The sequence below is a fragment of the Leopardus geoffroyi genome, chromosome B1, assembly GCF_018350155.1.
Source record: "Leopardus geoffroyi isolate Oge1 chromosome B1, O.geoffroyi_Oge1_pat1.0, whole genome shotgun sequence".
NCBI classification, from domain to species: Eukaryota; Metazoa; Chordata; class Mammalia; order Carnivora; family Felidae; genus Leopardus; species Leopardus geoffroyi.
The window spans coordinates 15026953-15046506 of record NC_059327.1 but is presented as its reverse complement, the minus strand read 5'-3'; the positions used below and the strand labels follow the sequence as shown (position 1 = coordinate 15046506).

Genomic DNA, 19554 nt, shown 5'->3' with positions numbered 1-19554 from the left:
TTTTGAGAGAGCGAGCGTGAGCGGGGAGGGCAGAGAGAGAGGGGGAGGCAGAAGATCGAAGCAGGCTGCACGCTGACAGCTGGCTGACAGCAACCTGATGTGGGGCTCAAACTCACGAACCGCAAGATCATGACCTGAGCCGAAGTCAGGCTCTCAACCAACTGAGCCATCCAGATGCCCCAACAATTCTTAACATTTAAAAAATTTGTGTGTGTGTGGTATTTGAAAGCAACTCCCTGACAGCATACATGTATAAGACTTAAAACCATTTTCTATATGTTCACCATACCATTATCAATTGTATAACCATAAATAAATCATAATTAATCGTAATTTTTTAACATCATCACTGCACTGTCCATATCTGAAATGCCTCAACTATTCCCAAAATGTGTTTCTGCAGTTGATTTGTTCAGTTAGAATCCAGAGAAGGCTCACAGGTTGTGTTTGGTTGGTCTGATTCGAAGTGTCTCCTGATTGTCATGATAATGAACGGTAGCTCCTCCTTTTTTTCCCTTTTTGCCATTGACTTGTGGAAGAGACCAGGTCAGTTCTGGATTGGTCCAAACGCTTGTTTGTGGTTTCTCTGGGCCATTTTTTGAGGAGGGAAGGAGGCAGCCACATCCAGGCTCGTTGTTTGCTTTGTAGCTCTGATTGATTCCCACTCTGGTTCTTGGAGTTCTCATTTCATGTGGGAGACCTACCTGGACCCCGGGGCCAAGGCCACTCTCCAAGCATACGGTGTCCCTAGGTAGTTTCAGACCTTGTCCTTTCATTCACAAGCAGGCTTGTGTTTATATAAATATCAGTCCACCTCAGATCAAGGTAAGGAGTCCAAACAAAAATAGCAGAGTAGATTGGAACATCTTATAGACAGTGGAGGAGAGAAGAAGCAGAGGAAGTTAAACGAGCTAGTTTCCACTTGGGGCCAAGGTATGTTTGTTCTGCATTACTCAAGATAATCTTAAATGTTCTTTTCAGTTCAAGTAGTGCTTCTCTCTCTTGCCCTCAGATAGGTAGGCAGAGTCCTCTCTCTGTATAAGCACTGGTAGAGTCTGTAACATGCCATCCTTCCATACATGGTAGGCACATCCTATGTGGATGGGACACTCAGGGCTTCTCTTAGCAAGTACTGATGTCCCAGAGTCTACACAGACATGGAGCAATGTCATTATCACCTTTGGGACATAAAGATCTATGACCAGAATGTTTACTCGTCAGAATCTCTTCCAGTGCATTACATTTTTTTTTTAATGTTTTTATTTTTGAGAAAGAGAGAGAGCGAGTATGAGTGGGAGAGGGGCAGAGAGAGAGGGAGACACAGAATCCAAAGCAGGCTCCAGGTTCTGAGATGTCAGCACAGAGCCCAACGTGGGGCTCAAACTCACAAGCCACGAGATCATGATCTGAGGCGAAGTCGGGTGCTCAACTGACTGAGCCACGCAGGTGCCCCCAGAATCTCTTCCAGTTTTAAAATGAGTCTCCCCTTCTTTATCTTTTAACATAGTCTTTAAAAAAAAAAGATATATGTGATATGCTTATTAGTTGTTTATTTTTTGCAACAGGAAAAAGTAGTTAAAAGTAACATGTAGTTTTTTGGGGATACCTGGGTGGCTTAGCTGGGTAAGTGTCCAACTCTTGATCTCAACTCAGGTCATGATCTCATGGTTTGTGAGATCAAGCTCCTCGTTGGGCTCTGTGCTGACCGCATAGAGCCTGCTTAGGATTCTCTCTCCCTTTCTCTCTGCCCCTCCTCCACTCACACTCTATCTCAAAGTAAATAAATACACTTTAAAAAAGTTACATGTATTTTTTTTTAATTTACCACTTTAACCATTTTAAAATGTACAATTCAGTGGCATTAAGTATACTCACAGTGTTACACAACCATCGCCACTACAACTCCAGAATTTTCATCACCCCAAGAGGACGACATTGTGCCTGTTAAGCAGTCACTTTCCATTGCAAGGCACTGCAAATCCTTTCCTTGTGCAAGGCATCAACTAGTCTGCTTTCTGTCTCTTTGGATTCGCCTTTTCTGGTCATTTCATATAAATGGAGCCATTCAATAGGTGGCCTTTTGTAGAAGGCTTCTTTCACTTAGTGTAATGTTCAAGGTTCATTCATGTTGTAGCTTGTGTCAATAGTACATTCCTTTTTGTGGCTGAATAATATTCCATTTAATGCATGTACAATATTTTCTTTATCCATTCATCAGTTGATGGACATTTGGCTGTTGTGAGTAGCACTGTTTTGAACATTCATGTATAAATATTTGTTTGAACACCGGTTTGTGATTTTTTTTTGAGTGAAATTATTGGGTCATGTGAGAACTCTGTTTAACTTTTTGAGGACTAGCCAAACTGATTTCTACTGTGTCTACCCTATTTGACATTCCCACCAGCAATGTGTGAGGGTTCCAGTTTCTCCACATCCTTACCAATAACTTACTACTTGTTTTTTGATTTTATCTAGCCATCCTGGGGTAGGAAGTGGTATCTCATTGTTGTTTTGATTTGCATTGGCCTAATGATTGGTGATGCTAGGTGTCTTTATGTGCTTATTGGCCATGTTATTTATCTGCTTTCAACAAAGATCCATTCAGACTCTTTGCCTATTAAAGAAAATCTAGGGATCCATGGTGGATAATTGCTAGGTTTAGTCATTATGTTTGTGATTTTGTGATTTGGGCATAATTTCTGTGGTACTAGGTTTGTTAGGGTGTGTGTGTGTGTGTGTGTATGTGTGCGCGCGTGCATGCCTGCATGGACACAAATGCTTGAGAAGATCTATATACCAGAATCCTTTGTGCTTAATGAGATAGATTTCAGCTTGGGTGACTGACCTCCAGAACTCCTTGGACCTACAGAAAGGTGCAACAGCAAATTCCATGAAGGGTTTAGGTCTTTAAGCATAAGCCTTTGGATGCTGGTTGTTCTCTTGAGGAGAAGTTGTTTCACTGAAATAAATTTCTTTTCCTTTTTTTTTTCCATTTTCATGTGAACATCAAAAATGACATTAAAATGATTTTTGCCCTCTGATTTTCATCTACATTGAAAAATAAAATTTCACTCAGACCTTTGCTCATCACTGCCCTTTGGAGACAGCTAACCTGAAACCATGCAATCTCGGTGGATGATACAGAATGAACAAGGAGGGGTTTATGAAAAGCCTCTGACTTTCAGTTCTTTTTAATTTTAACAGGTTTTGGGGAACTCTCAAATGTTCTGAAATATTTTTAGTTCAGGCTTTGTGATTGGCTCTATAGAGAGGCACTGAGTCCCTTTTGGGTCAGTTGGGACCCTTTCTGTCTTTCGTTGTATGAAACCAAGGTGGTGGAAAATCCCTACTGACATCTTCTTCCCTTCCCCAGTGTATTGTGCAGGGATCTCCATACCTAGAAACTACCAGAACTACCTATAGGGCTTCAAAAAATATAGTTTTCCTGGGCTTCGTTTCCACATAATCCAAGACAACAGATGCGTCATAGGATTGGAAATCTGAATCTGACCACTGGGAGACAATGTGTGATGTGATTAAGTGATTGTGGGATCACGTGACGTGGTTTTAAATTCAGACACTACAGTAATTTCCTTGGCTATAGAATGTAATTCTGTTCCTCAGTTTCCTCAACTGTGAAAGAGAAATAATAACGTGGAGCTCCGTAGGTTCTCACAGAGAACAAAACTGAGACCATGGGAACACGTGGACAGTCAGATGTAAAGTGCCAGGGGAACACAGTAATTGCTGGTCCTGTCCAGTCACGGGCATGGCTTTGTTTCCAAAGCTCTGGTTTCCAATCCTGTGTTTGCCAGGGTTGATTCCAGCTATTCTGAGTTGCCTCTCGGGCTGTAAGAGAGGTGGAAGGGGTCTACTGTGAGAATTGCACTGAGAGACTTCTCCAGAAAAGTAGTATCATCTCTGCACACTCAATACGTCTTTGTTTGTACATCTTGCTGTTCCATGCAGGGCAGTAGACACTTAGGGGTTAGGACATTAGACCACATCTTCAATTTCTGTTGGCTACACAAGTAGATTGAGGTAGTTAGTCTCTGTGCCAGTGACCTCAGATAACCCTGATTTCCCTTTTAGCAGCACAAATGGGTGTCATTTTGGAAAGTTGCCTACTTTTTAATTTGCCTAAGGCAACCAGAGTTCCTCTTTGGCAAATGATGGAAACTAATGGTAATAATAAGCATTAGAAGTTGCAGTCAGTGACCAGTTATAGGTGGTCCTTTAAGGAAAAATGACGCAGGTAACAGAACGCATTGGCATATCGCCGGATCATCACGTTGACCTTGGAGTACATTCCTATGCTGCCAGACTCCACATGACTCTGAATCTTTCCCGATTAGGCCATCAAGATTTGGGGCCCAGTGGGGAGGTGCGTTTACTAGTGGATTTTACTGCAGACACTTAGCAAACCCAGTGACACTTAGTAGAGAATCTTACTAGCCAGGACTTACAAACCTCCCGCAAAGGTGGCCTGAACCCCGTGGTTGCAGTTGCTTTTTTGCTTTTGTTTTTCAGGAAAAGAAGATTTTCCAGATCCCTTGGATGCATGCGGCTAGACATGGGTGGGATGTGGAAAAAGATGCACCACTCTTTAGAAACTGGGCCATCCACACAGGTAGCAAACGCCCCCGCATCGTCTCTAGAGGCAGACGCTGTTGTCGGTTGTTGCTTACATGTCTTCTTTTTCTTTCTTTCTTTCTTTCTTTCTTTCTTTCTTTCTTTCTTTCTTTCTTTTTTAATGTTTATTTATTCTCGAGAGAGAGACAGAGACAGAGTATGCGTGGGGGAGGGTCAGAGAGAGAGGGAGACACAGAATCTGAAGCAGGCTCCGGGCTCTGAGCCATCAGCACAGAGCCCGATGCAGGGCTCGAACTCACGAACTGTGAGATCATGACCTGAGCCGAAGTCAGATGCTCAACCGACTGAGCCACCCAGGCACCCCGTTTTTCTTAAATTGAGGTATAGATTGACAAATAAAATTGTGAGATATTTAAGGCGTACAATGTGATGATTTGATGTATGCACCGTGAAAGGATTTCCCCCCCATCACATTAATGAACCCACCCGTCACTTCTCCTATTTACCTTTAATTTTTGTTTTTGGTGAGAACATTGACATTCTATTCTCTTAGCAAATCTCGATTTTACAGTAATACAGTGTTAACCATCGTTTTGTGTTTTTTTCCTCACTGCACATATATGGCTTATGGCTTCGTGAAGATAGCTCTGAAAAGCTGGTGACGTGTCCCCAGGCACATCCAGGACACGTGGGGTACACACTTCATCATTCAGAAGTGATGCTGTGCCCGTGTTGGGGAAACTTAGTCCTTAAATTTCCTGTAAATGTGGGATTCTGACTATGGCACACTAGGTGTGCACCAGGGGAATATAGAACTTATTTGTTCTGGCAGGTAAGCTTGAGTTGGATTTATCTCTCCAAAGGGTAGTCAAGGATATATTTATTTATTTATTTATTTATTAAAGTTTATTTATTTATTGTGAGAGAGAAAGAGCGAGGAAAGGGCATAGAGAGAGAGAGAGGGAGGGAGGGAGGGAGGGAGAGAGAGAATCCCAAGCAGACTCCATGCTTTCAGAACAGAGCCCGACGCGAGGCTCAGTCCCATGAACCGTGAGATCGTGACCTGGGCCGAAATCAAGAGTTGAACATTTTATAACAAAATTTCAGTAGGGAGCTATTTACAGGAATCGGCTTTCTGATTAATATTTGAGTCAGATGAAAAAGAGACACTCCAGTTATCTGGGTTTGTTGGCCTCCTGGCCTTCCAGCCTTCTCTGTTACGTACCTTGATTCTCCTTTGTTCTACTGTTATGAGGGTTTTCTCAAGCTGTTTGGTAGAGCCAGAGTGACCAGTTTGTCCCAGTTTCCCCAGAACTGTCCAGATTTTAAAACAAAAATTCTCACATCCCAGGAATTCAGTCCCAGTCCCAGGCAAACTAGGATGGTTGGCTGCTGTAAGTAGAGCCTGGAATTAAAAGGGTTCTCTGCACTACCTAGCCAGCATTCCTGTGTTTCCAGGCATTTTTACTCTATATTTTCCCCCTCTTTTTTTTTTTTAATAATTTTTTTTAATATTTATTTTTGAGAGGGGTGGGGAGGGCAGAGAGACAGAGACAGAATCCTTAGCAGGCTCCAGGCTCTGAGCTGTCCGCACAGAACCCGACGCGGGGCTCGAACTCACAAACCATGAGATCATGACCTGAGCTGAAGTCGGGCGCTCAACTGACTGAGTCACCCAGGCACCCCTTCCCCTCTTTTTCTTAACCTTCATTCTTTTGGCTCTTTTGTTAGGAAAGCATCAGCCAGGAGTAGATAAACCTGATCCAAAAACATGGAAGGCGAATTTTCGATGTGCCATGAACTCCTTGCCTGACATTGAAGAAGTCAAGGATAAAAGCATAAAGAAAGGAAACAATGCCTTCAGAGTATACCGGATGTTGCCGTTATCTGAAAGACCTTCTAAGAAAGGTAGATAAAGAAATTTACTGATGAAAACCGTGATCACTGAGTATATATATTGTAGTACCCTTGTGATTTCGTTATTTCCACATCCGTAGTCACTCCAAGGATGGAACAGTAGTTCACACTGTGGATGATGGTCCTGCCTTTACCTGGCTGGGGAAAGTGACTGTCCGGTCACCAAAGACAGTCAAAGAAACATTTGGAATTTTGACCACATATAGATTAAAACATGTACAGGTTCAGTGAGAGTTTCACAAAGAATTGAGGGGAAATGTCTTCTCTGTACGTTCTTCACGAGTTAATTCAAAACTATTCTATTTGTTGCCATAGGAAAGAAACCAAAGACAGAAAAAGAAGACAGAGTGAAGCACATCAAGGTAATCTTTGGTTGTTCAGAGAGAAAGCCAAAGTTGTGACCGTATTAATGATTCCTATTCTGTCTCATGAAAACAAGTCATGGGATCTCTGTGAAGTATTTAACCTTTCTTCTCTGGCTGTCGTGTTTTATGTGCTTTTCATGTATCCTCTTTGGCATGTCCCCTCGTGTAGACTCTAGCACGCATATCCCCTGCTTAATGCAATTCCACTGAGCAGTTTATGAATGAAGTCACAAATTCACACTGAGCTGGACTCCAGCCTCCATCTGGTCCCCAAGACTGTTGCCAGCTGGTCACTTAGTTTCAGCTGAGCTCCAGCAACCAGCTACTATCTGATCACATGAAGTATATTTTTAGGCTATTAAATATATGTAATGCATATTAAGTATTATACACTTATATTAAAATGTAGCATCTATACGTTATGTGTATATTCCATGACAGGCCGTTAGGTTGGGGGCACAGTGGCCCGTTGGAACACCCTGTTAGTGTGGTTCTCAGGAGATTCTTTCTGCAACCGCCCTGGCCCAGAACTACTTCTCAGGACTCCCAGGGGTTTTCCATAGGGGTGTGTTTGTGTGTGTGAGCTTTTCAGTAGGCTGTGTAGTCTGGAATCCCCTGTGGCCTGAGGATCTTTGTGCCTAGATTGCGTAGCCCTTGTTAAATAGCCAGAGAAGAGCCAGATGTCCCCGGAAAATGGAGGATGAGTTTCAGTGGACAAGCAAAGAGCAGACACTACATTCCCAGGCCTATAGACCATCGAAGAGAAGATTGTCTTAGGGTTCACTGCACTCCGTTTGCAGGTTGAGAAACTGAGGCTAGAGGGAGTAGAGTGATGTGGGCCCAAAGGCTGTGTAGGTCATGTGGCCAAAGTCACATGGTCATTTAGAACTGACCTTAAAGGTGATGCCAAGTATTCTGATTCCTAACCCAGAATCACTGTCAAAGAAAAAATCCAGAGGTTCCAGACAGTACGATGTTTAAAAGCAAGCCAGTTAGTAAAATAGAAAGAAACAGAAAACAAGACTATTTACTTCTGATATAAAGTTAATCTTGTGAAGGTAGATGGACTTTGAGGGGAAGCTGAGATAAACTGTTAAAGTGTTGGACATACTCACCTTCCATTCACAGTGGCAAACAAACATTTTAGGCAGTGTATTTTAGGCAACCTCCAGTTTCACTCTAAATATTTTTACTTTCTGACTTATTTTGAATACAGAGTGGTACTAAGACCTAATTTTGTTTTAACTTAAAAAAAATTTTTTTTAAACATTTAATTCATTTTTTGAGAGACGGACAGAGCATGAGCAGGGGAGGGGCAGAGAGCAAGGGAGACACAGAATCCGAAGCAGGTTCCAGGCTCTGAGAGGTCAGCACAGAGCCTGATACGGGGCTTGAACTCACGGACCGCAAGATCATGACCTGAGCCGAAGTTGGAAGCTTAACTGACTGAACCACCCAGGTGCCCCAGTTTTAACTATTTATTGTAGAAAATTTTTATGCACACAGGAAGGAGACAACTGAGTAAAATTTACTCTGCAACCATCACCCTAATTTCTACATTAATCAGCTCATGGCCCTTTAATTTCAGTCGTGGCCCCATCGCTTTCTCCCCCCCATCCCATATGAAATTGCAGATTTCAGGCAACCATTTTTTTTTAAAGGTTTATTTTTGAAAGAGAGAGTGCAAGTGGGGGAGGGACAGAGAGAAAGGGGGACAGAGGATCCAGAGTGGGCTCCGTGCTGACAGCAGTGAACCTGATACGTAGCTCGAACTCATGAATGGTGAGATCACGACCTGAGCTAAAGTCGGATGCTCAACCGACTGAGCCACCCCGGTGCCCCATAGATAGCTATTTTTGATTCCCAAAAACCATTTTATATGGTTCAGCTCACTATTCTGAAGCAAAATCCACATCATATCATTTTCCCCCCATAACTATTTCAGGATATACTTTCCAAATATGGGCACTCTTTAAAAATTGTTATCAACACAGTATCATTATTGCATCTGAAAAATTAACAGTAATTCCTCAAGCGCATCAAATATCTCATGAGTATTCAGATTCCCAGTTGTTTCGTAAATGATATAATTTTTGTAGTCTGTTTACTTGAATTAGAATCCATATACAGTTCACACACTGTGGTTGGCGGGTATGTCTTGCAAGTGTTTTTTAACATATAGATCTTCCTTAACATCACTTTAAAAAAATTTATTTTTCCTTCCAGTTGAAAAAAACCTAGTCATTAGTTTTAAGTTTCCCGGAGTTTGGATTTTTTTTTTTTTTAAGGGCCTACATTTTAATTAATGTTGTTGAGTCAGAAGAGTTGAACTTCCCCACAAATATGTGAGTTTGAAGAATTTGCTACAATCTTAGGTATGACTGTCATATTTTCACTGTTTTCGTAGCATCTAGCTCAATGCCTGGTAGGGAACAGATACTTAATACATATTTGATCACTAAATAGATGCACAAATAAATATAAGGTGTGAGGTGGGAGCGGGGGGGGGGTTTGCATTGCAACGCAGATTTAATTTCATAATCTCTGTTAATAGACAATAAGAAGGGAGTAACAGATGTTCACTTTCAATAAACCTTGCTCAAACATACCTACCATACTCCATCGAAAAACAGATGCCAGCGATTATATGATACGCCATTATCTTAGGTATGTCCAAGCAAGAAAAACTGCTTGCAGTGAAACCATGGCCCACAATTGATTACCAGGCAATCCTATTTTAGGGCTGTGGAGATGCGCTTCTTAGAATTGATGACACTTGCTGTTCTCATCAGAGAAGACGTCTTCAGTCACGTCAGCAATGGCGGTATCTTCCATATGGCCGCTCAGTTGTGGAAGGGACGGCCCCGGGCGAGGTGTGGCCATAGTGGTCCAGGGGAGCGAGAAAGAGCTTTCCTCTTACGTGCAGCTGTGTAGGTGAGGTTCTATCCCAGCCAAGTGCATATTGCGCAATCTTCCACTGATGACGGTATGGCTAATACCTGAGACTTGTCCCTCAGACAGACCTTGTTCCTTCGGCAGAAGGCAGGCGATTCATCAGCCGTAAGCACAGCCTACCTTTTGAACTTAAATCTGCTTGCGCCTGTCCCACAGTGTAGCAGCAGAGTATAGATAAGGCCAGTAACCTTCCCACGTTCTGTGGCTCATGACTGCCAAAAGCCAGTGTGTTTCCTGAAACGTTTGTGTAGATTGTTTCCGAAGTGAACTCTCCAGGGTGCCTGGAATCGTACAGTTCGAGGGCTTTATCCTTACTGAGCTGTTAATACGTTACTTTTGTCACAGTGCCTGAGCTCTGAGTTAATATGTCCTGTGCAGTGTGCACCTGGGTAGGCCAGATAGGTTTCTTGCACAGAGAAAGTTTGCCTTGTGTCTAGTAACCGGGTAGGAGAATTTGCTATTGAGACAGGCTCCTTCCCGTCTTCATTGAGTTCAAGTTGAAGTCTTGACTAGCAAATGATGTTTCGGACGTGTGGGCTAAGTGTCAGCATTTTTCTTGGGTAGGTCAGGCAGTTTCTGTCCTTGCTGTGTGTTCCCTCAGCCAGGAGCTTCCCTGAGACTGGGAAACTGAGGCCCATCGGCTACGCAGTAGGTGCAGAAACTCTGCCTCGATGTTCCTCAATGTTCTCTTTGTGAATATGTATGCTCTGAGCTCAGTGGACCGTGTTTTACTGGAACCAGGCCTTGCCTGAGTGGAGGTAACCATCTAAGGAAGTAAGACTGAGACCCACAGTAGTGAGCAATACTGTGTTGTGCATCCTCAGTGCGTATATGCGTTTCAAAAACATCACAAGGCCAAGATCAATAAGGAGAGAAGCGGATAAACAGAGGGGTGGTAGCTGACATTTTAGAGCCAGGTTCTACCAAGTTCTGAGCTCCAGTTATTATGTCATGTAGCTGTCCCTGTGATGGGCAGGTTATGAGGAAATGGAAGCACAGGGGGGTGAGTAATTTCCCTAAGGTAGCATGGCTTTTGAAACTGGGATTTGAATCCGGGTCACTCTAGCTTTGGAACCCACACTCTTTCACCACACCTGGTGCCTCTTGGCCTTTCAGAAGCTGTGGGACCCGAGCCAGGCTTTGGGGCAGGGATCAGATAAAATGGTCGTCAATCCCTGGCACCAGGAGCATCAAATGAAGGCCGGGAAGTTAGAGTTGCTGTTTGGTCTTCCCTGGATGAGTCAGGAAACTGGCTTAATTAGAGCAGGAGTCTGTGTGAGGCAACAGTGGGACACAAAGACCGTGGGTGAGGAGGATTAGAAATTAATACTTCCTGCCTCACTGGATTGTTTGCAGATGAAACAGACATGCTTTGAAACTGTAAAGTGCTTCCAGATCAAAGCATTGGTGCTATGATGGGAACTATATTTGAGGAGGTTCCTCTAAAGCCACTTGGTCAAGACCAGGCCTGGTCTGTATTAGTTCTGACTGCAGACCTCTGGGTAGAAGTTACAGAAAAGCAGGTATTTGGTTTTTATTAAAAACATTTTTTCTAATGTTTATTTATTTTGAGAGACACAGCACAAGTGAGGGAGGGGCAGAGAGAGGAGATGCAGAATCCGAAGCAGGCTGCAGGCTCTGAGCTGTCAGCACAGAGCCCGACGCGGGGCTCAAACTCACGAACCGCGAGATCACAAGCTGAGCTGAAGTCAGACACTTTAACTGACTGAGCCACCCAGGTGCCCCTGTTTTTAGCACAACTTTCTTTCTTTATTTTTTTTAATTTATTTCCTTATTTTTGTGAGAGAGACAGAGAGAGCGAGTGGGGGAGGGCAGCAAGAGGGAGAGGGAGAATCCCAAGCAGGCTCCTCGCTGTCAGCACGGAGCCCGATGTTGGGCTCGAACTCACAAACCGTTGTTAGATCCTGACCTGAGCCAAGACCGAGAGTCGGATGTTTAACCAAGTGAGCCACCCAGGCACCCCTAGCACAACTTTCTAACCGAGCTGTTGGCTCTAACGGTGACTTGAGCTGGATTAAAAACAACATGCTCCCTTGTCACTGTCCGAAGACCACCTGGCAGGCTGATATTGGAGCGATCCCTTCCTTGGTGGGAAGGGGTCTTCAGTTTTTAAACCTTAATCAGGTGAAAACACAGGCTGACAACCCACTCGAACAGGTAATGAGAGCTGCCCTGGATGGAGCAGGGGAGAGGGCTTGCCCCAGGTACCTCCTCCCACTCTTGATAGCTCTCGAGGGTACCGCTCAGAGCACAGTGCCAAGGCTGGGGGGTTGAATAACCTCTCTGGATGATGTTGTGCAACAAGGCATGGTTGAACTCCTGGGGTAAGATCAGAGCACGATGGAGTTGATATTTGGGAGTAGGAAGGAACGGAGGAGAGGAGACCACACTGGGCAAGTGTAGATGAAGGTGATGGCAGTTGGAACGGAGAGGAGGAGAGTTTGGACGGGAGGTAGAGGGTGAAGACAGGAGTAGATCAAAGAGGAGACCCTGAGTCCAGACCCTGAGTCCAGCCCTGTCTGTCTTCCCTTATTAAGACAGAAGGGAATGTTGGGAGTGGAGCATGTTTTGTGGAGAAGAGGGTGAGTTTAACTTGGGACGTGTTGAATTTGAGATGACAGAGACCCCTCTGCAGCCAGTGTCAGGTAGAAAAGTCGGATCTAGCAGGTCCCAGAGCTCAGGTAAGCGCGGGAGCGCAGGAGTGTGGTCATGTACTCAAGAACGACACTGGAGGCCTTGACAACAGATGTCTTCTCCAAGGAGGAGCTGTATGAGATGAAAGCAGAAACCCAAGGACAAGACGAAGAGAAAAGGGAGCCAAGGAGAGAAGCCAAAGGGAGGTTGCAGTGAGAGTAGGAAGAGAATGAAATTCTAGGGAAGTTCTAGTTCTAGGGAAGGAAGGAAGGTGTCGTAGGACGCGCGGGAGGCGTCAACCTGTTTATTAGAGTTCCTGCTCTTAGCGGCTTCATGGTGTGGAGTGTGGAGTCCCCTGGGCATTTATGGAGCCCAGACATCAACCTGAAATTTTAGTTAGTAGAGAGACCCAGAGATGTCCTTCAATGTGGCGTCAAGGAGACAGGCTTTGCACAGATGAATTAGGGCATTTCTGGCAGTAGGGGGCTGGATTGCCCATGGAAATGGTCATACGGCCATTGTATTTGGCCTCGAGGAGAGGGACGTCTGGACAAGGGGCTGTGGCACAGGAATGAGATGGAACTGGCTTGGAGCCAAGGGCCGAGTGCCCCTTGCTGGCCTCTGACTCTGTCCATCCCCAAACCCCTCCAGCAAGTACAGCTCTTGAGACCAACCAAAGATGTGTTACTTTAGAGGTCTAAAGAGGACGGCCCCTGCCCTTGCACTCTCTCTTGTGCCAGTTTGCTTTTGCCTAAAATCCCTTTCAACTGCAGACCAAACTTTAGATTCTATACCGAGAAAAAAGGTTCTTGGGCATAAATATTTGGCAGAGTTAATGCACCATGGAGGGGTCTGAACCTAAGCATGATCTTTGATTTTCTTTGGGGCAGGTTGGAAACCAAAAGTAGCTGATTCACAGGACAGCCTATCTCTAAACTAAGAAAGGGAACTGAAAGAGGAGGCTGGTTCAGGATTAATCTGGCCCTGAGATGGCACAGCAAGGCAGGGGACAGGGCAGGCATGGGCCACCATATGGGACCAGGAGATGCTGGACAAAGACCTCTATGCACGTGTTCCATAGAGAACTGTGCACCCCCTTGCTTAGTTTGACTTCTTTGCTTTTTAAAAAAAATTTGTTAAAGTTTGTTTATTTTTGAGAGAGAGCGAGAGAGCATGAGCCGGGGAAAGGCAGAGAGAGAGAGAGGGAGACACAGAATCTGAAGCAGGTTCCAGGCTCTGAGCTGTCAGCACAGAGCCCGATGCAGGGCTCGAACTCACAGACCATGAGATCGTGACATCACTGAGCTGAAGTCAGAGGCTTAACTGAGTGAGCCACCCAGGTGCCTCCCCCCCCCTTTTTTTTTTAAAGTATATAGTTTAGGTTTGACTAAGGACAGTGAAGATCCTTTTGTTTTGCGCCCTGCGTGGAGACCTTCCGGACAGGCGCTGGCTACATCTCGCTCTAGTGTACTCTTACTGTCCTTCCAGAGTGATGATACCAGCGACATGGTTTGCACTGAAGATTTCAACGTTTATTTATTTTTGGGACAGAGAGAGACAGAGCATGAATGGGGGAGGGGCAGAGAGAGAGGGAGACACAGAATCGGAAACAGGCTCCAGGCTCTGAGCCATCAGCCCAGAGCCTGACGTGGGGCTCGAACTCACGGACCGCGAGATCGTGACCTGGCTGAAGTCGGACGCTTTAACCGACTTGCGCTGAAGATTTCAAAAGCAACAGGGCATTTCTGAAGTAGGATGTTCGAAATAGTCTGACTCATCTCCGTTGGAAGAGCGTGCTGTTTGTTGCGTTAGAGACGTAGCGCGGGACACAGGGTAGGGATGGGGCGGGAAGTAACACAGTGTTGAAAATACTTCTGTCTGAACCTCTGTGGGGATTAGCGCAGGGTTGATTAAGACAGAAAGCTCCTGGAATAGGATCATGTTGCGTGACCAAAGACGGAGTTCGGTTCTTGTATCTCCTTAGGCTAAAAGTAGTGTGATCTTGGAAAATTAATTTAGTCTCTGAGTCATAGTTTTCTCAAGTGTAAAGTTGATAGAAGTATCACTTGCCACTAATTAAACTGTAGATCATGCGAAGCACTTGAGAGGCCTTCAGCTGAGATCAGAATAATTTAGGTCTTTAAATCTATGCACGTCTGGCTGCCTCATTACTTTTATAAGCAACCTAGAAGCAGAGTGAGTAAAAAATAACTTGACAACCTAAGAGAGCCATAAAGATTAGCAGTTCCTTTCCTAGTTCCTTAAGATGTTCTGCACATAGTTCCTTTTGGGCAATTGCGGAAGAATGGATAGAGGGGCGTGGCCAGGGAGGGAGATGTGGAGAAGGGGCCGCCGAGAAAGCAGCGAGAGAGGCAGGTGGCGTCAGAAGGTGGGGGATTAACACCAGACGGTCACATTGCCAGGAGGGATAGTGCGTTCCCCCCCTGTTGGATGTCGGAGTGTGGGGTTGAGGGACGGGACTTGAGGACAGGTCATTGCATTCACGAGCAGTTGTATTGGTGATCTGGAATAATAGAAAGCATTTATTTGATGCTAAGTGCTAGGGGCATATTTGTCTCATTTAATCTTCACATCATCCCTGGGACATAGGTCCCTTATTGTCCTCAGCTTACAGCTGTCTATAGTGCCCTAGAAGAGGCTTGCAGAGGGTTAAATGAGGTCCTGCATCCAGTACAAGGTGGAGGAACCAGGCTTTGAGCCCAGGTCCGTGTGACCGCAAAGCCTGACAGACAACACGCGTGTCCTCCCGGCCCCACAGGAGCCGGGAGCTTGAGCCCGAGGCTGGGGTGGTGGCCCCACCCCAGGCTCTAACAAGGGTGCGGGTGAGGAGGCCACGGTGGGAAAGGCAGACACCTGTTCAGGAGTTTGGCAGTAAAGGAAGAGAAACGATGGAGACTCGTGTCACAGGCAAGCGAGTGTTCCCCAGAACGGGCAGAGTTCCTATTTGGACTGGTACAAAGGGGGAGATGCAAGGCGCTGCAGGAGAAAGGGAGAAAGGGGTAAGACTGTGCCAGGGGGGACTATCCTGGGCCCTTCTCCTGTTTGCCCTTTGGGGCCTCTTGTCGGCCGTGCAGTGTGGAAGTTTATTAGAACTGAGCTACGTGGTGAGGTGGTGCCTTCGAGGTTAGAGTGAGTTACCATGGTGGGAGTCTGCCAGGTGGGGTCATGAAGGAAGAGGTTAATTTCTTCCTCCTTCCCTAAGACTTTTGGGGAGGGGGTGTTCATCCCTGATTCCAGGTAGCATGTAAACAAATGGGTAAGACTAGTTGGCATGCCTTGGAGGTGCCACCACTCTGGATTTTTCAAAGCACAGGCATGTCTATCTCCGATGACCTTCTGCTCCCGTCTTGTGTTCTTTCTGCCCCCACGCTTCATTCTGGTTTCCCAAAGGGGTTGTCCTGTGTGGCTTTTTTTTTTTTTTTTTTTTTTTTTTTTGGTCTGGCTCAATTGATCATAGATGCAAATGCAACCTGACCTTGAGGAAAAGCTGTCTCATCAGAATGCTGAAAGTCCATAGGTACCTCAGCACTGGCTCCCCCAAAGTTGGTTGGCTTTCTCAGAGGTCGGAGGGCTCCGGTGGGCTTGAATAAAGCAGAATGGAGAGCTACGCTAAGGCAAAGGAATTTGTTGCATTGCTTCAATAGCATGAACAGGTAGCCTCTTGGGCGGCCCAGGACGTTCACGCACTCGAAAGGCATTTACGTGTAAGCCCTGGGCGTGGGGTTGCCCCACTGGACTCCCGTGGCGGGGAGGAAGCCTTCCACTTGGTCTGGCCCGTGTTGTCCGCCACCGGCCCAGAGCAGGGTGCTCAGGTGACCAGGGCCCAGGGCAAACCTTACCTGAGGAGAAGTCGTTCACAAAGTCCCCTGGGTTCCTGTTCTTGGCGCAATGGTTGAGGCGGACCTTTTCCTCAGAAATAATTGTGGAAGACGTGGCATGATTCCTCCCCTTAGAAAGCCAGGAGTTGGCCCTCTTGAGCACCCCGTCTCTCAGAGAAGGAAGATCTGGCAGCTTAGGCACGTGGTACCCAGACAGTTATGCAGCCCTGCTCAACCCCCAAACCGCCCTCTACAGGTGTAAGCATTTCATAAACGCAAACCAGCTTGCTGGGACCCTTTCCTAGAAGGAAAAGAAGAGAAGGCCGTACGTGGTAGGTCTAGTCTATGCAGAAACATGCTTCTTTAGCTTCAGGCTGATTTAAATGAGCAGGGAACGCATTCAGGAGACGAACACGACCCTAGCGTTAAAGAAAGTAGACAGAGGGTAGAGTTGAAGCTAAGAAAAAGGAGGGAAAAGGAAGTGTTCTCAATTCTTTTTTCTTTTCTTCTTCCTAGCAAGAACCAGTTGAGTCATCTTTGGGGCTTAGTAATGGAGTAAGTGATCTTTCTCCTGAGTATGCCGTCCTGACTTCAGCTATAAAAAATGAAGTGGATAGTACGGTGAACATCATAGGTAAACTGTTTTGACATCTCATTTTTCATACACACAAGCAGCCCCCCGGGGTCTGAAGTTTGTAAAACGTGATTTGAAATAACATAGTCAGGGGGAGGAGGTCTTGGAACCATCTGAAAACGCAAAGTTCCAGCCCCTAGATTTCAGGGCTGAAAAAGAAAGACCTCTGAGGTCAGATAAAGGAGCTTGCGATGGGTCAGCCTCAAGAGTGACTTCCCCGGAGAGTCCGGTAGGTGAAATGGGGTTTTTTTTTTTTTTTTTTTCTCCCAGTGGCTCACGATCCGCAGTTCTCCGTCTTTCAGTAAGCGGTCACGTGGGCAAAAGTGTTATTCATTTAACTTGGGACCCAGGAGAGGGAAGACTGTCCTCGTGGGTCCTCTCTGCCCCTGCTCCCTGGCATACCTCCCATACAAGCGGTGCTCGTTCTTACAAATGAAGGAACTGAGGCACAGAGACCTGTTGCCAGAGGGCACACTTTGATTCCACAAAGATTCTTGAGCGCCTTCTGTATACCAGACTCCGAGCTAGAAATAGGTTGGGGGGCAGGACAGTCTCTGTGGAAGGACAGTCAGTCACCACACAGCGCCACAGATACCTACGGCGCTCGCATTTGAGAAGAATGCTGCAAAGAAAAGAACAAGAGGGAATATCCGGGGCCGGATTTAGATTGGGGGCTTCGTGAAGGAGTGGCATTTCCTCTGCAGCGGGTGGGTGAGGAGGGGCCGCGTGGGGCGGGCCCCAGAACTGTGGGACACGGACCTCAGTGTAGGAACCCACTTGGAGGACTAGGAGGAAATCCAGAGGGGCCGAACCCCCCCCCCCCCCATCAGAGGGGGACACAGGGTAGGCTCCTGGGGGCCTGTGCAGGCCATGGGAAGGACTTTGGATCTTATTCCCAAACTGCCAGAGGGTATGTTTCAAAAAATACTTATTTTTAAATTTTTATTATTTTATTTAATTAAAAAAATTTTTTTAATGTTTATTTATTTTTGAGAGAGAGAGACAAAGTGCGAGTGGGGGAGGGGCAGAGAGAGAGGGAGACACAGAACCCGAAGCAGGCTCCAGGCTCCGAGCTGTCAGCACAGAACCCGATGCGGGGCTCGAACCCACGAACTGTGAGGTCATGACCTGAACTGAAACCAAGAGTCGATGCCTAACCGATTGAGCCACCCAGGCACCCCAAATATATATATATATTTTTATCTTGAAGTATAACAGTAAAGTGCACAACCGTTTTACATACACCTGCAATGTAAACGCCACCCCTTGGAGGGTTTTCGGCAGGAGGGTGACCAGTGTGAATTTCATCTCCACCAAGTCCCACTGGGCCACTGCACTGAGTGGACGGTGGGGGTTCTGTGCGGGAGGGGAGGCCCGTGACCTTGTCTTCCAGCTCCAGCCCCAGAATCCACAACCAGGCTTTGCCCTCAGGCGCCTTTGCGTCCCTTAAACCCTTCCCCATTTTGTAGCCTGTCAGGGCTTCTGATGCCGGTAAGAACCAGTGAGATCACGCAGAAGCATGAGAGCAAACCTCCTGTCCAGAACCTTCGTTTCTGGATCCTTAGCCGAGTCCTGATGGGAGGCTACGGATGGATGCTGTAAATGTCACTCGCCCCTCCTTCCCCCTGGGTTCTGGCGACTGGGAAGTAGGATGATGTATGCAGGGACTCCCCTGAACGCTGCGGGCTTTGGCAGAGTGCAGTGTGAAGGAAGGAAGGGAGCATATGTTGCGAGCTCGCTGTATCAGGGCAGATAATGGCCCTGCCTGCCAGGCTTCCCTTCCTCGGCAGGCAGGCGGTCTCTGGAAAGCCTTCCCCATTGAGCCCTTTAAAAAGAAACAGCAACAACAAGCTAATTTGCCAAGACTCCAGGCACTTTTTCTTAAGATTCAGCTATTTCCAGGGAGCTGGTGGGTTTTGCGCTACCCTTCATTTATGCGGTGAATTCAGCCTCAGATAAAATGGCAAACAAAAGCCAGAGTAGTATCAGAGGGGTTTTTCTGGCCTTTTTTTCCCCCCTTAAACATTTGGTTGAGTCTTTGGCATGTAAATTCTCTGTCAGGTTGATTGTTCTTTGCCCTTTCCTAGGATTAGTGCTCTAGGGGCTGGTGCTAATTTAATGAGTCATTACTTCCTTACTTCCGGGCAAAGACTGGAGGCCCGGTTTGGTGTAGAACTTGATTACATGAGTCTCTTCCTTGGCCTAATAATAAAATAATAATGGATGCAGTAAAAGGAGTTTGAATATCTTTAATTCGTTGGTGGCCCTCACAACGGTGTATAATAATATACCAAGTGGGTCCATACAAGCATTTTAAAGGAATGGGTGATTGGTGATCCTTGTTAACAGTAGCTCTGTCTCCAGTTTTAAACCCTTCACAGATTTTTTTTGGTCTCCACTCCCACGTATCATTAATTAGCCATTCCCAGCCCGTGTGACTTGTGGACGGAGGTGAGACACACAGGGATTCTGATTCCGAGGCCACTGTGGAATTTGAGAGATTCGGTTTCTCTTAACCTTTTAAAAACGCTTTATTGAAAACTGACACCGTTTCTCGCGTTCAGTTCATTTGTTTCTAAACCCGGGGTTCGTTCCA

General features: G+C 46.0%; 1 protein-coding gene across 6 annotated transcripts in view; it reads left to right on the top strand.

Moving 5' to 3' along the window:
* Positions 1-19554, top strand: part of IRF2 (interferon regulatory factor 2) — a 92303-nt gene that overhangs the window by 53006 nt on the left and 19743 nt on the right. For all 6 annotated transcript variants that reach the window (XM_045452928.1, XM_045452946.1, XM_045452932.1 and 3 more), the window contains exons 3-6: positions 4531-4630; positions 6325-6501; positions 6826-6872; positions 16841-16958. In XM_045452928.1, coding sequence (XP_045308884.1) covers positions 4531-4630; positions 6325-6501; positions 6826-6872; positions 16841-16958 — 442 coding nt within the window. The remainder of the gene's footprint in view (positions 1-4530; positions 4631-6324; positions 6502-6825; positions 6873-16840; positions 16959-19554) is intronic.